The 15,152-nt window shown below is 50.2% G+C and overlaps 1 protein-coding gene across 1 annotated transcript in view; it reads right to left on the bottom strand.

Annotated features, from left to right (window-relative positions):
- Window positions 1-15,152, bottom strand: part of LOC147102984 (ran GTPase-activating protein 1-like) — a 734,758-nt gene that overhangs the window by 394,223 nt on the left and 325,383 nt on the right. Inside the window, exon 4 of the mRNA XM_085964117.1 lies at window positions 13,225-13,404. Within this exon, the coding sequence (XP_085820243.1) occupies window positions 13,225-13,404 (180 nt within the window). The remainder of the gene's footprint in view (window positions 1-13,224; window positions 13,405-15,152) is intronic.

Here is a 15,152-nt window from a genome sequence, read left to right as displayed (position 1 = left end):
CTTCGAGCCTGTCCCACAGGTAGATCATCAGCCTTGATCTTACTGAATGGCGGAGCAGGCTCGAAGGGCCGAATGGCCCTCTCCTATGGGTCCTATTTAAATGGGACCGTAAGAGGAAACATTAGGGCTGATTTTCCCCCCACCCACCCCCACCCTCGGCCAGCGAGAATGGTGCACGCGGGGGTGGGGGGGGGAGGAGGATTTGTTAAGGGGGGCAGGGGCTTGTATCTCATTCCCAACACATTCCAGCCCCCACCATATGACTCTAGCCACACAAGGCTGCCTGCCCCTGAGGAGTGGGAGCCTAATTTAAATGGCAGCGTCGTGTCCCGATGACTCTCCGGGAGGATCGGGTGGTTTGCCACCCAGTTTGGACACCCCACCCACAAGGAAAAATCGTCCCTATTTATTCCAGGCAGTTCAAAGACTATTTTGATTTTTAAGACTCGGGCCTAGAGGCAGGAAGAGAGAAAGACCAAAAACCAGCAGGTGGTGTTGGGAGAAACTGAACCAGAAGCATGATGTGCCAAATAACTGCCTGAATCCATGAGGTTAAAGCTTAAAACTAAAGGCTTTTATTAAGTAAGAACATGGCATCAAGTTAACACAGGGCAACCATCATTCATCACCGACCCAGCCCTTGGTAGAACATTCCAGAAGAGGGGCGTGGCTAGGGAGGAGCATTAGTGGTTACACCGGTAGAACATTCCAGACATTAACAAGTACAACAACAACAACAACAATACAAATGCCAGAACACAGAGTTATTTCATCACAAAGCAAATGCTGGAGGGGTGTTGCAGACTGTTGGCAAAGACAAGCTCAGTGGAGTTTTAAAGGATCAGGCCATTTGCTGCTGTCATTATACATCACCTTGTGTGGCTCTGTATGTAATTATAATTGTTTAATGTCCGTGAAGAAATTGAGTTAGTGAATTTGGAATTGGAGCCTGGCTGGGGGGCGGCATGCTGCTGGTACCACCTTCTAAAGGGGCTTGGAGAGAAACAAAATGCATCGGGCTCTACTGATCTAGGATTGGGAGAAACCAAGAGAAAAGAAAAAAGACTTGCATTTATAGAGCGCCGTTCACGACCTCAGGACATCCCAAAGCGCTTTACAGCCAATGAAGTACTCTTGAAGTGTAGTCACTGTTGTAATGTAGGAATGCAATGTAATGTTGTTGCTGTTGCCCGTTGCAAGCAGCAGCTATTTTTTTTTATTCGTTCATGGGATGTGGGCGTCGCTGGCAAGGCCAGCATTTATTGGCCATCCCTAATTGCCCTTGAGAAGGTGGTGGTGAGCTGCCTTCTTGAACCGCTGCAGCCCGTGTGGTGAAGGTACTCCCACAGTGCTGTTAGGGAGGGAGTTCCAGGATTTTGACCCAGCGACGATGAAGGAACAGCCGATATATTTCCAAGTCAGGATGGTGTGACTTGGAGGGGAACTTGGAGGTGGTGGTGTTCCCATGTGCCTGCTGCCCTTGTCCTTCTAGGTGGTAGAGGTAGCAGGTTTGGGAGGTGCTGCCGAAGAAGCCTTGGTGAGTTGCTGCAGTGCATCTTGTAGATGGTACACACTGCAGCCACGGTACGCCGGTGGTGGAGGGAGTGAATGTTTAAGGTGGTGGATGGGGTCCCAATCAAGTGGTCTGCTTTGTCTTGGATGTTGGCGAGCTTCTTGAGTGTTGTTGGAGCTGCACTCATCCAGGCAAGTGGAGAGTATTCCATCACACTCCTGACTTGTGCCTTGTAGATGGTGCAAAGACTTTGGGGAGTCAGGAGGTGAGACACTCGCCGCAGAATACCTAGTCTCGGACCTGCTCTTGTGGCCACAGTATGTGTGTGGCTGGTCCAGTTAAGTTTTTGGTCAATGGTGACCCCCAGGATGTTGATGGTAGGGGATTCGGCAATGGTAATGTCATTGAATGTCATGGGGAGGTGGTTAGATGCTCGCTTGTTGGAGATAGTCATTGCCTGGCACTTGTGTGGCGCGAATGTTACCTGCCATTTATCAGCCCAAGCCTGAACATCGTCCAAGTTTTGCTGCATATAGGCATGGACTGCTTCATTGGGCTGGATTTTCAGTGTGCCGTGAGGCGGGTTTTAGGTGTGCGGGGGGCAAAAATCCCAAATTCGGGGGTCCCGATACCATCCCGCCCAAAACCCACCTCCACGTAAGTTCCAAAGGAGGCGGGTACCCGCCCCACACTGGGACCTGCCGACCCGAGGCGGGAAGGGATTAGTGCCAATTAACTGCCTGTTAACAGGCAGTTTTTAGCCTAATCCCTATTTTGAGGGGTGTCGTGTGGGATTCCCGACGGCTCCAAACCATGCCAGGTTAGAGCAGGCGGACCGTCGGGTTGAAGGACTTGGAGGGGTCGAGATGTCGGTGTTCAGGTGAGTGATGGGTGCATGAGTGCAAAGGTAAGTGTGTTTGGTGTGTCTAAAGTGTGTAAAGAAGTTTAAATTACCTGTACTTACCTTTACAGCCTTCCTTCCTCTAGGCTTCGGGAGTCCATCACTCAGCCGGCACTGAAAGCAGAATGGCCGCGAGCTGTCAAAAGTGACAGCCTTCAGCTTTCAGTGCCGGCGAGATTTCTAACTGAGTCTGTGTAGAAGGACTCAGGTTGGAAGTAAGACTGTCAGTGTTTGACAGCTTCAAACAGCTGTGAAACACTGATATTTCATCTGTCAAAACCTCGTGACAGATTAAATTTCAGTCTGTGACATCATCTGTTGCCGTGTGGCGCTTAATTGGTCTGCTGAGCCCGCTGGGCGGGCTCAACAAGGTCAATCAAGGGAAAATCGCGTGGATTGGCCGCATCTCGATGGAGGCGGGACTAAAACCCGAAAGTTGTAGTCCCGCCTCCTTCCCGACTGCTGAATGAAAATCCAGCCCATTATCTGAGGAGTTGTGAATGGCACTGAACACTGTGCAGTCATCAGCGAACATCCCCACTTCTGACCTTATGATGCAGGGAAGGTCATTGATGAAGCAGCTGAAGATGGTTGGGCCTAGGACACTGCCCTGAGGAACTCCTGCAGCGATATCCTGGGCCTGTGATGATTGACCTTCAACCACCACAACCATCTTCCTTTGTGCTAGGTATGACTCCAGCCAGTGGTGAGTTTTCCCCCCATTCCCGTTGACTTCAGTTTTACCAGGGCTCCTTGATGCCAGACTTGGTCAAATGTTGCCTTGATGTCAAGGGCAGTCACTCTCACCTCACCTCTGTAATTCACTCTTTTGTCCATGATTGGACCAAGGCTGTAATGAGGTTGGGAGCTGAATGGTCTTGGCGGAACCCAAACTGGGCATCAGTGAGCAGGTTATTGGTGAGTAAGTGCTGCTTGATAGCACTGTCGATGGCACCTTCCATCACTTTGCTGATGATTGAGAGTAGACTGATGGGGCGGTAATTGACCGATTGAATTTGTCCTGCTTTTTGTGGACAGGACATACCTGGGCAGTTTCCACATTGTCGGATAGATGCCAGTGTTATAGCTGTACTGGAACAGTTTGGCTAGAGGCGCAGCTAGTTCTCGAGCGCAAGTCTCCAGCACGATAGCCGGGATGTTGTCGGGGCCCATAGCCTTTGCTGTATCCAGTGCGCTCAGCCTTTTCTTGATATCACGTGGAGTGAATCGAATTGGCTGAAGACTGGCTTCTGTGGTGGTGGGGACCTCAGGAGGAGGTCTATGTGGATCATCCACTCAGCTCTTCTGGCTGAAGATGGTTGCAAACGCTTCAGCTTTGTCTTTTGCACTCACGTGCTGGGCTCCATCATCATTGAGGATGGGGATATTCATGTAGCCCCCTCCTCCCGTTTAATAGCCCATCACCATTCACGACTGGATGTGGCAGGACTGCAGAGCTTTGATCTGATCCGTTGATTGTGGGATCACTTAACTCTGTCTATAGCATGCGGCTTCCACTTTTTAGCACGCATGTAGTCCTTTGTTGCAGCTTCCCCAGGTTGGCACCTCATTTTCAGGTACACCTGGTGCTGCTCTTCTACACTCGTTATTGAAGCAGGGTTGGTTTCCTGGCTTGATGGCAATGGTAGAGTGAGGGATATGCCAGGCCATGAGGTTACAGATTGTGGTGGAATACAAATCTGCTGCTGCCGATGGCCCACAGCACCTCATGGATGCCCAGTTTTGAGCTGCTAGATCTGTTCCGAATCTATCCCATTTAGCACGGTGGTAGTGCCACACAACACGATGGAGGGTGTCCTCAGTGTGAAGACGGGACTTCGTCTCCACAATTACTGTGTGGTGGTCACTGGTACAAATACTGTCATGGACAGATGTATCTGCGACAGGTAGATCGGTGAGGATGAGGTCAAGTAGGTTTTTCCCCTGTGTTGGTTCTCTCACCACCTATCACAGGCCCAGACTGGCAGCTATGTCCTTCAGGACTCGGCCAATGGTGCTGCTACCGAGGCACTCTTGGTGATGGTCATTGACACCCCCACCCAGAGTACATTCTGTGCCCTTGCTACCCTCAGTGCTTCTTCCAAGTGGTGTTTAACATGGAGGAGTACTGATTCATCAGCTGAGGGAGGGCAGTAGGTGGTGATCAGCAGGAGGTTTCCTTGCCGATACTTGACCTGAAGCCATAGGACTTCATGGGGTCCAGAGTCAATGTTGAGGACTCTCAGGGCCATTCCTTCCCGACTGTGCTGCCATCCCTGGTAGGTCTGTCCTGCCGGTGGGACAGGACATACGCAGGAATGCTGATGGAGGAGTTTGGGACATTGGCTGAAAGGTATGATTCTGTGAGTGTGACTGCTGCTTGACTAGTCTGTGGGACAGATCTCCCAATTTTGGCAGAAGTCCCCAGATGTTGCAGGGTCAACTGGGCTGGGTGTGCCATTGTCATGTCTGTAGCCGGTGCCAAGGTCAATGCCGTCTGGTTTTATTCTTTTTCGTAGCAGTTTTTTTTTACAACGGAGTGGCTTGCTCGGTCATTTCAGAGTCAACCACATTGCCGTGGGTCTGGAGTCACGTATAGGCCAGACTGGGTAAGGACGGCAGATTTCCTTCCCTAAAGGACATAGTGAACCAGATGAGTTTTTACGACCAGCCGATAGTTTCACGGTCACCATTACTGATACTAAAATTTTTTATGCCAGATTTATTTAATTAACTGAATTTAAATTCCCAGCTGTCATGGTGGGATTTGAACTTACATCTCCGGATCATTAGTCCAGGCCTCTGGATTACTAGTCTAGTAACATAACCACTATACTACTGCTCCCGTATTATCCTCCACTGGCGGCAGAGAGCTGTGAGATTACTTGTTCCATCACAGATTCACTGGGGCTGTCCTCCAATTTCTCCCCTCTGCTCCTGGCTCAGTGGGTAGCACACTTGCCTCTGACTCAGAAGGTTGTGGGTTCAGGTCCCACTCCAGAGACCTTGAGCACAGAAATCTAGACTGACATTCCCAGTGCAGTGCTGAGGGAGAGCTGCATTGTCAGAGTTGCTGTCTTCCATATGAGACCTTAAACCGAGGCCCCGTCTGTTCCTCTCAGGTGGACGTAAAAGATCCCATGACACTATTTCCAAGAAGAGCAGGGGCGTTCGTCCCGGCCAATATTTATTCCTCAATCAACGTTACTTCAGATCGATGACCTTTTTGTTCTGACGCAAGGACTTTGAGCTGAAACGTTAACTCTGTTTCTCTCTCCACAGATGCTGCCTGACCTGCTGAGTGTTTCCAGCATTTTTTGTTTTTATTTCAGTCTCCTTACTGTTCGCTCCCACTGTATAGAATTCCTGATCTAATTAAAAGAGTTAAATACAAAGTCCTAATCTAATCTTGAAACATTTCCCAAGTGTGGTTTCCAAAATGCTTGTTCTACTTAAAACTAGTCAGCCCAGTGCCAATTGTACCCGGTGTCTGAGCCAGCACATTTCACAATTCTAATCGTGTTTGTGTAAAATATTAATTTTAAGTGTTTCCTGTTTAGATTTAATCAGTGAATGAATGATTAAAATGAACAAAGGTTTGTAAATTGGTTGTTTTAATTGAAACTTTACAGGAATACCAATCTGATTTTGTTGTTGTGAGCCTCACCATTTCGCTCCTCTCCTGAAGGCGTCAGTTTCTCTGCGTCCAGTTTCATTAGGCTGAATAGCTTCCGATGCCTCGTCCGAGTTGCCATTAATTATGGGTGAGCCTCTGTAGCGAGCATTGGCAGGTTACTGACCCACAGGAGGCACTGCAGCGGAGCTCGCCCCTGCCCTCACTGATGTCCACATACGTGCATTATTGGCAGCAGATGCTGGATGGCCATCAAGGGTGGGGAGGGGATTCTGGTCGCTTGCTCTCTGCCCCAATACAGGCGCACTGACTCTACCCTGACTGGGATCCGCTAACTCAGTACAGACTGGAGACCCAGACTGAGGTCCTTCCTTAGCCGTATGACGCAACCAATTACGGGATAAACTCGCCAAGGAATCAAAGGAATGTGTTTTTTTTCCCTCTTAAAGCAAACTAGCTGGCTGTCTTAACGTTTTGGAGAACTGAAGCGTGGCTAAATAAAAATGTAATGGGATTAAGATTAAGGGTTAGGCAGTGGCCTTCCACCTCTGGGACCCCCGGTTAAACCCCAGCCCAATTGGATAAACACGTTCTGTCTGCTGGCTATATGGAATGAGTTTGGGTGGGCTCGATCCAGCCCATAACGGGTACTGCCCCCAAGTCAGGGCTGATTGTCTGTGTCTCTCAGAGTGGCTACAGGAAGACGGGTGAGGGAAATGGCAAATGTTATGCTGGCGTAGTAAGGGGTGGTCGTCTCAGCTGGCAGATGACGGCATATTATTGGGACAGAGTAGAGACAACATCAAGTCCATGCTGTACCTGACTTGCAGCTTCTCAGTGCTGTCCTGAGGCACCTATAATGGAACCTGTGCCATTGCTCTGCACTGACACCACTCGCCTGAATTAAGCAACAAGTAAAACTCACTACAAAAAGGGTAGAAAAACATAGCTTTGCACATTCTATCTCACATCATAATTGATCGTAATTTATAGAAAATCACTTTCACAGGTGCTATACAAGCAGCTTTTCTGAGAACTGAAAGTGTCTCTCAGTGCTTGAAGGTTGAGGAGAGTTCACAGTATCTTAGCAGAAACACCCCTACGATGAGGCAAACATTCATTTGCCCAGGTGCACCCTGCAGAACGTACGAGGACTGAATCCCTGACCACAGCAGATGTTTCCCCTTTAAACAAACATTCCCACCAACAGGGTGCCTATTAGCTGGTGAATACTGCAATTAGATTTTTACCTTTCCCCGGCCTCCCACTGCCCCGACACTCATTGCTGCCAGTTTTCTCATCCTGAAGTGCTCTTATGGCAACGGCTGAGGGTGGAAGAGGCCTAATGATGTGCTGATCACCATTGAGAACATGCCTGCACTGGGGCACAGACCGGCTAATTATTACATCTTGCGTGGTGAGGTTTCAACGCTCGTATATTAAGTTAGCAAGGCTCAGCTGGCAACTCGTTCTATAGCGAATATCTAATGATTGTTAATTAGCTGACATTTAAGGTGCAGAGGACTTTATATCTTGTGCAGCACAGCGCTGGCTCATTCTAGGTGTGAGCACGAGGGAAGCCATTTCAGTCTAAAGGTACACAAAGAATTGCTTTGGATTCTGTGTGTGAAAAAGCCCACTTGTTGTATCAGAGCACAACACCCAGTTTTAACAGTTATCGTGCTGTGCAAATCATTTGCCCCATCAATATGTCTTTCAGGAGGTTTTGAAATGAGCAACTGCCCACTTACCCCGGACAACTGCTGTTGGATTCAAGCGAGAAATGCAGTGGAAATATAGTCAGCCTGGTGGACGAGCTTGGATGGCAACTGCAGGATAGGGTCCTCCAGAGCCAGCTGCGAAATGCCCAAATTATCCTTTTGGAATCCGCTTGAAGCATACTTCCCTGCTGCTCAAGTCACTGAGCCGGCTTCACAGCCAACCCATTTAACTCTCCTATTCATTGGCATTCATCTACTGGCCCCCTATCAATATTGCCTTGCTGATTTTGGGATTTATTCCAGCTAGCGAGACACCTCCTGCTACAGTGCTTGGAGACACTCCATTGCACTTGTCTCAAAATGTTGTAGGTTGAAGTCTCTTGCTCACTGAAATAGATCAGGACAATCAGTAACAGTCTTTGAGCACTGAAGGGCCTCTGCAACTTTCAAAATCCACAAATCTTTTTTTCTTCTTTAATACATCCACAAACATTATTGTTCCATCTATTAGTCACGCATATGGATAATTCACTAATTTAAAAGATATATGAAGAGATACGCAGATGTGTCTTAGACAGCGTGCAAGTGCTGAATGGTGCAAATTTTAGAGTAGAACATTTCTTAACCCTTCAAGTACCTAGGACGCACTTATGATGTGACCATATCAATCTTCACAATCTGGGTTTTCAGTTGGCTAGAGAAAAAGTGGGCTGTTTAATTTATGAATTCATATTCCAGTAATAAGCTATTGTTGATAGCCTGGTGAGTGGAGACTAGAATATTGTTTGGGTTGACCTCCAGCGGGGAACTCGCGCCTGGCTGGAGTGACCACTGGCTCAGAGGTAGTACTCCCGCCTCTGAGGCAGAAGGGCTGGGCTTCACTCCAGTGTCTGGGGGAGGGGGGGAGGCTTGTGTCCGATGGGTGCGGGTGCCCCCCACCGCTCTAAAGGGTAGGTGGGTCTCTCCCAACCTTGGGTGCAGCCCACCTGGGAGAAGGTCCTCCGAAGATAAAAACCGTGAGGAAAGCAATGGGGAAACCACCTCAGCTGCTCTTCCCCAGCGAGTGGCTCAAGAATCTCATGTGTGAGACCTGAGGTAGGACCTGCCCTAGGGGCAGAACACAACGAACAGACGGATGGTCAAATACCTTTATTACTGTAATATTATTTGTGTGTCACAGAAAAATGTTCAGCCCAGGAAGACTGGAGTTTCCATGATCATGCTGGCAGTCTAAGAATTCATACTATTCTTGAAATAACCAAGCAATGGAAATTTGCTTTTGGAGAAAAGTACAGATCTTGGCGAGATGGCACTGCTGGGGATTAGGAGTGTTGGAAAAGGAATGGAAACCAATAGAAAAATTGTGTGGTTGACTATTAGAGAGGAGAAACAGAGAAAGGGGCAGAAACGAAATAAACCAACAACTTACATTTAAATAGCACCTTTGACGTAGTAAAACATTCCAAAGTGCTTCACAGGAGCGATTATCAAACAAAATGTGACACCGAGCCACAGAAGCAGATATTAGGACAGGTGACCAAAAGCTTGGTCAAAGAGGTCGGTTTTAAGGAATGTCTTAAAGGAGAGCGAGGTAGAAAGGTTTAGGGAGGGAATTCCAGAGCTTGGGGCCCAGGCAGCTGAAGGCACAGCCGCCAATGGTGGAGCGATTAAAATCGGTGATGCGTCTATGGCCATTGGGTCTGGAACATGGTGGGGAAGGGATGCTGGGTGCCTGCAGTGTGACGCCCGTTAGCGCTGCGCCGCTACCGATGACGTCATCGGTGTGCACAGCGCCCCGCTAATGCCCCGATCGCGATATTTAGATGCGCCCCCTGCTTTAGCGCCGGACGCTATTTGCGACCAGTTCAGGGGGGCCTACCTGCGGCGGTAGAGGCACTAATTAAAGGAGAGGTGCGGGGCGGCCATTTTTTCAGCTGGCTGCCTGCCAGCACCTCTCCGCACTGCCGTCCCCGGCCTCCTGAGCGCCCCCCCACTCCCGCGGAGTGCCGACTGCGTTCCAAGAGCCCGGCACTTCTCCTCGGTGCCGGGCTCTTTTGCCGGCACTCGCGATCCTCGATCGCGCTGCACAAGGCCCCTCCCCTTTAAAAAGGGGAGGAAGGCCTGCAGTACCGCAGCGTGCCATGCCGCAACGTGTGGCGCTGCGGCACGTTGCGCAGCGATATTCAGCTGCAGCGCCCCAAGAGGGAAGCGGGGCGCCTCCAGTAACGCCTCACTTCCCTCTGGGGCACGCAAACTGAATTTCCGGTGGGCGGCCGCGACTGCTTCTGGGGCGCTACTTTTAGTGCCCTGGCGAGGCTGGCACCCCAAACGGGGCGCTACTGAATTTCTAGGCCAATATATATAGAGTACTAGCTGGGGAGCCCCGCGTTGCGAGGGCAATTTTGGGCCACTTGGTTTCCCTGTCCCTGTGTGTCCCCCCTCTCCCTGTCATGTCCTCTCCCTGTCCTATCCCTCCCTCCTCTCCCCTGTCTCCCTCCCCTCCCCTCCTCTCCCTCCCTCCCCTCCCCTGTCTCCCTCCCTCCCTCCCCCACCCCCACGCCTACCCTCCCCCACCCCCTCCCCCACTCCCCTCTGTCCCTCTCTCCGGCCCCTCCCCCTGCCTAGCGCCTGAGGTCCGGAGCTGAGGTCCCCCGCGTATCGCGCGACTGATGGACGGCCGCTGTGGGCGGGCGGGCGGCGCATGCGCGGTCAGTGCAGGCGGCGCATGCGCGGTCAGTGCGGGCGGCGCGAGCCCCCCGCGATTTCCCGAGGCTCTCCCCCCCCTGCGATTTCCCGAGGCTCTCCCCCCCCCGCGATTTCCCGAGGCTCTCCCCTCCCCCCGCGATTTCCCGAGGCTCTCCCGCCCCCCGCGATTTCCCGAGGCTCTCCCCCCCCCCATTAAATTGTTATTTAATTCCCTAACACATCATTAAAATATTTACCTTAGTTCCCTAACACACAGAAAGTGTGGGGGAAAAAATTGCGAAAAATCAAGATGGCGGCCACTCACCTCGGTTCAGAAGGATAAGGCCCGCCCACACACGCACCGATTGGTTGACCGGTCAGGTCACCGAAGCGTAGGATTGGTCAATCGTCGAGTCATTCGACACTCAACTGTAGGAAGGAACCCGCTGTCCGATTGGTGGACCTCGACGTCACACGGTCGCTAATGAGATGCTAATGAGCGGAACGCTGAACGCTTTTGGGATACCGCGGGCGGGATTTTTGTCCGGCCGAAACGTAAATACGCCTATGACCGGTCCGGAATCGTAAGCTTTCTTTTGAGGCGACGCGTGCGTCGGTACGCTCTGTAACTTTCAAACATATAGAGAACGGACAGACAGACATCGGGACAGACAGAAGAGCCTCTTTATATATATAGACTAGCTGGGGAGCCCCGCATTGCGAGGGCAATTTTGGGGCGCTTGGTCTCCCTGCCCCTGTGTGTCCCCCCTCTCCCTGTCATGTCCTCTCCCTGTCCTATCCCTCCCTCCCCTCCCCTCCTCTCCCTCCCCTCCCTCCCCTCCTCTCCTCTCCCTCCCCTCCCTCCCCTCCCCTCCTCTCCCTCCCTCCCCTGTCTCCCTCCCCTCCCCTGTCTCCCTCCCCTCGCCCACCCCCACCCCTCCCCTCCCCCACTCCCCCGCTCCCCCACTCCCCTCTGTCCCTCTCTCCGGCCCCTCCCCCTGCCTAGCGCCTGAGGTCCGGAGCTGAGGTCCCCCGCGTATCGCGTGGCTGATGGACGGCCGCTGTGGGCGGGCGGGCGGCGCATGCACGGTCAGTGCGGGCGGCGCGAGCCACCCGCGATTTCCCGAGGCTCGCCCCCCCCCGCGATTTCCCGAGGCTCTCCCCCCCCCGCGATTTCCCGAGGCTCTCCCCCCCGCGATTTCCCGAGGCTCTCCCCCCCCGCGATTTCCCGAGGCTCTCCCCCCCGCGATTTCCCGAGGCTCTCCCCCCCCCGCGATTTCCCGAGGCTCTCCCCCCCCCTATTAAATTGTTATTTAATTCCCTAACACATCATTAAAATATTTACCTTAGTTCCCTAACACACAGAAAGTGTGGGGGAAAAATTGTGAAAAATCAAGATGGCGGCCACTCACCTCGGTTCAGAAGGATAAGGCCCGCCCACACACGCACCGATTGGTCGACCGGTCAGGTCACCAAAGCATAGGATTGGTCAATCGTCGAGTCACTCGACACTCAACTGTAGGAAGGAACCCGCCGTCCGATTGGTGGACCTCGACGTCACACGGTCGCTAATGAGATGCTAATGAGCAGAACGCTGAACGTTTTTGGGATACCGCGGGCGGGATTTTTGTCCGGCCGAAACGTAAATACGCCTATGACCGGTCCGGAATCGCAAGCTTTCTTTTGAGGCGACGCGCGCGTTGGTACGCTCTGTAACTTACAAATGTATAGAGAACGGACAGACAGACAGACATCGGGACAGACAGACATCGGGACAGACAGAAGAGCCGCTTTATATATATAGATGTATATTTGTGACCATTAATATCCAGCCTCTCTTCCATACATGTCCAGTGGAGCACACAGAACAGATAACAGCAGCAATGGTGCAGTGTGACAAACTAGTAGTACACCAATGTAAATCTAGATGTCAATGAATGTCAGTGGTGAGGTTGACAGCGGAGATGCCGTTTCCGCGAGGCTAACGGCAAAACGGTGCAAATCATCCAGTAACTTGTGGCGATTCACAATTCACGGGGTATCTCTTCCTCGCCACAAGTTGCTGGACGATTTACACATTAACAATGGCGAGCGCCATTAATCTCGCTGTTATTTTGGCAGCAAATTCTGGGCCCATTGTGTCTTGCTCGGGTGAAGCAGGACAAAACAAAAGGTGTGTTCTTTCAAGAAAGCGTTCAAAAATCAGCCAGTTTCTGATTTATTAAGGACTGCAGATGGATAGGACTCGCTGTCAAGGCAGAAGGGGGGGGTTCAAAAATTCTAAGACCTTCGGAAAACTAAATGTAACTGTTACATAAATCTGCAAACCAACCTAAAACATGCCTGTCCTGAGTAAAGAATTAAATGAAATGTTAAGGATTGCTCCACAGGTGAGAAGCTCATTTGTTTTATTTTTAAGCTTGGCGCGCATTTTGCAGTCCCCACAAGGATTTTAATCTGAACTCATTTTAATACTGAGTTCTGCAGTTCATCGGGCATGGGAATAAAATGATGTATTGATCCATTTTCTGTTAATACTAGCTCCTTGTCATTGCACCTTACCAGGTCACCACAGCAGGCTGGTTAATTGAGCTGCTTTGTGTTGAAGGTGAATAATTTATTAATTTTTTTAAAGAAATGTTTGGCAGAACACCCTAGAGGAAAATATTCTTAAGATGATTAAGCTACAATAATGTCAACTGTTTCATATTAATTATGAAATCCCAACATGACCAGTATTCAAGAGGGCTCTTTTGTCTGCGCTCTGTACCTTCCCTCCTTCAGTTCCAAGGCCGCAGTTATTAAGTCTCAGCTCCTTGAGGGTGTAGCAGCTCCTGTTCTTCAGAAGGTCTTTGCAGCTCTGAATTCCATCTGGTCCAAATGCATTATCACTCAAATCCAGCTCTGTCAGCTCAGCCCCAGCCAGCATGACAGCTTCACCAAGTGACTTCTGAGAAAGCAAAAAATAAAAAATAAAAATAAATTAACATGGGCATTCCCTCCATTAAATGAATGTCCCCTCTATAGGCTGACTTACTAAACACTTACTGTCCCAAGCTCCTATTAAATTAGCGTAAATCCGACCTTGTAATTACTCTGAACCTAAACCCCGTCACCATATACTTTTGCAAAATTAATACCAGAAAACATGTTGAAGATTTTCTTTATCCACTGTCATGTTGCCAGGGTTTTCAGAACAATAAAGGATGTGGGCTGTCATGCTATAATGTGTATTAATAGAAGTCTACGGCGCCATGGGCGGCTCAGCTGTAGGGGGAGGGGGAGGAGGAAGATAGGGAAAGCAATAGTGATAGGGGATTCGATAGTTAGGGGAGCAGACAGGCATTTCTGTGGCTGTAGACGTCACTCCAGGATGGTATGTTGTCTCCCTGGTGCCAGGGTCAAGGACGTCACCGAGCGGCTGCAGAACATTCTGAGGGGGGAGGGTGAACAGCCAGAGGTCGTGGTCCTTATCGGAACCATCGACATAGGCAGAAAGAGGGATGAGGTCCCACAGGCAGATTTTAGGCAGCTAGGAAAGAGATTAAAAAGCAGGACCTCAAAGGTATTAATCTCCGGATTACTCCCAGTGCCACGAGCGAGTGAGTATAGAAATAGGAGGATAGAGTGGATGAATACATGGCTGGAGAGATGGTGCAGGAGGGAGGGCTTCAGATTCCTGGGACATTGGGGCCGGTTCTGGGGGTGGTGGGACCTGTACAGGCCGGACAGAATTCACCTCAACAGAGCCGGAACCAATATCCTCACGGGAGGGTTTGCTAGTGCTGTTGGGGAGGGTTTAAACTAATTTGGCTGGGGGATGGGCACCAGGATGTAGCATTAGAAAGGAGAAACAAAGTGCACAAAGGATGGGGAGAGACAGAGAGCACTAGAGTAAGAAGTAATAAGGTATTAGGTGGGGTCAGACTAAGAGAACACAGGATGGTCTAAGATGGGTTTACAGTGTGTGTGAACGCACGAAGCGTAGTAAACAAGGTAAGTGAGCTGCAGGCACAAATAGCCACCTGGGAATATGATGTTGTGGCAATGACCGAGACCTGGATCAAAAAAGTATTGGGTATTAAATATTCCTGGATATAGGGTGTTCAGGAGAACTTTCTTGATCAGTACATTTCCAGCCCAACGAGGGAGGAGGCATTGCTGGATCGGGTTCTGGGGAATGAGATGGGTCAAGTGGAGCAAGTGTCAGTAGGTGAACATTTAGGGAACAGCGATCATAGTATCATACGGTTTAGATTAGCTATGGAAAAGGGCAGGGAGCAATCGAGAGTAAAAATACTTAATTGGAGGACGGCCAATTTCAGAGGGATGAGAACGCATCTGCCCAGGTAAATTGGAATCAAAGATTGGCAGGCAAAACTGTAATTAAACAATGGGCTGCTTTTAAAGAGGAAATAGTTCGTACAGTTGAGGTACATTCCCACGAGGGGGAAAGGCAGAGCAACTAAAGTCAGAACTCTCTTGATGACAAAAGAGATAGGGAATATGATGAAGCAGAAAAAGAGTGCGTGTGACAGATGTCAGGTTGAGAATACATCTGAGAATCAGGCTAAATATAGAAAGTTCAGAGGAGAAATGAAAAGAAAATAAGGCATATAAAAAGTAAATGGTTAGTAAGAGGAGGGGTGGGGCCGATTAGGGACCAAAAAGGAGACCTACGCATGGAGGCAGAGGGTA

Source organism: Somniosus microcephalus, chromosome 21, assembly GCF_052327205.1.
Source record: "Somniosus microcephalus isolate GS21.2 chromosome 21, FLI_Smic_1.0, whole genome shotgun sequence".
Lineage (NCBI taxonomy): Eukaryota > Metazoa > Chordata > Chondrichthyes > Squaliformes > Somniosidae > Somniosus > Somniosus microcephalus.
Note: the sequence above shows the minus strand (reverse complement) of the source record. Positions and strands in the feature narration are given on the sequence as shown.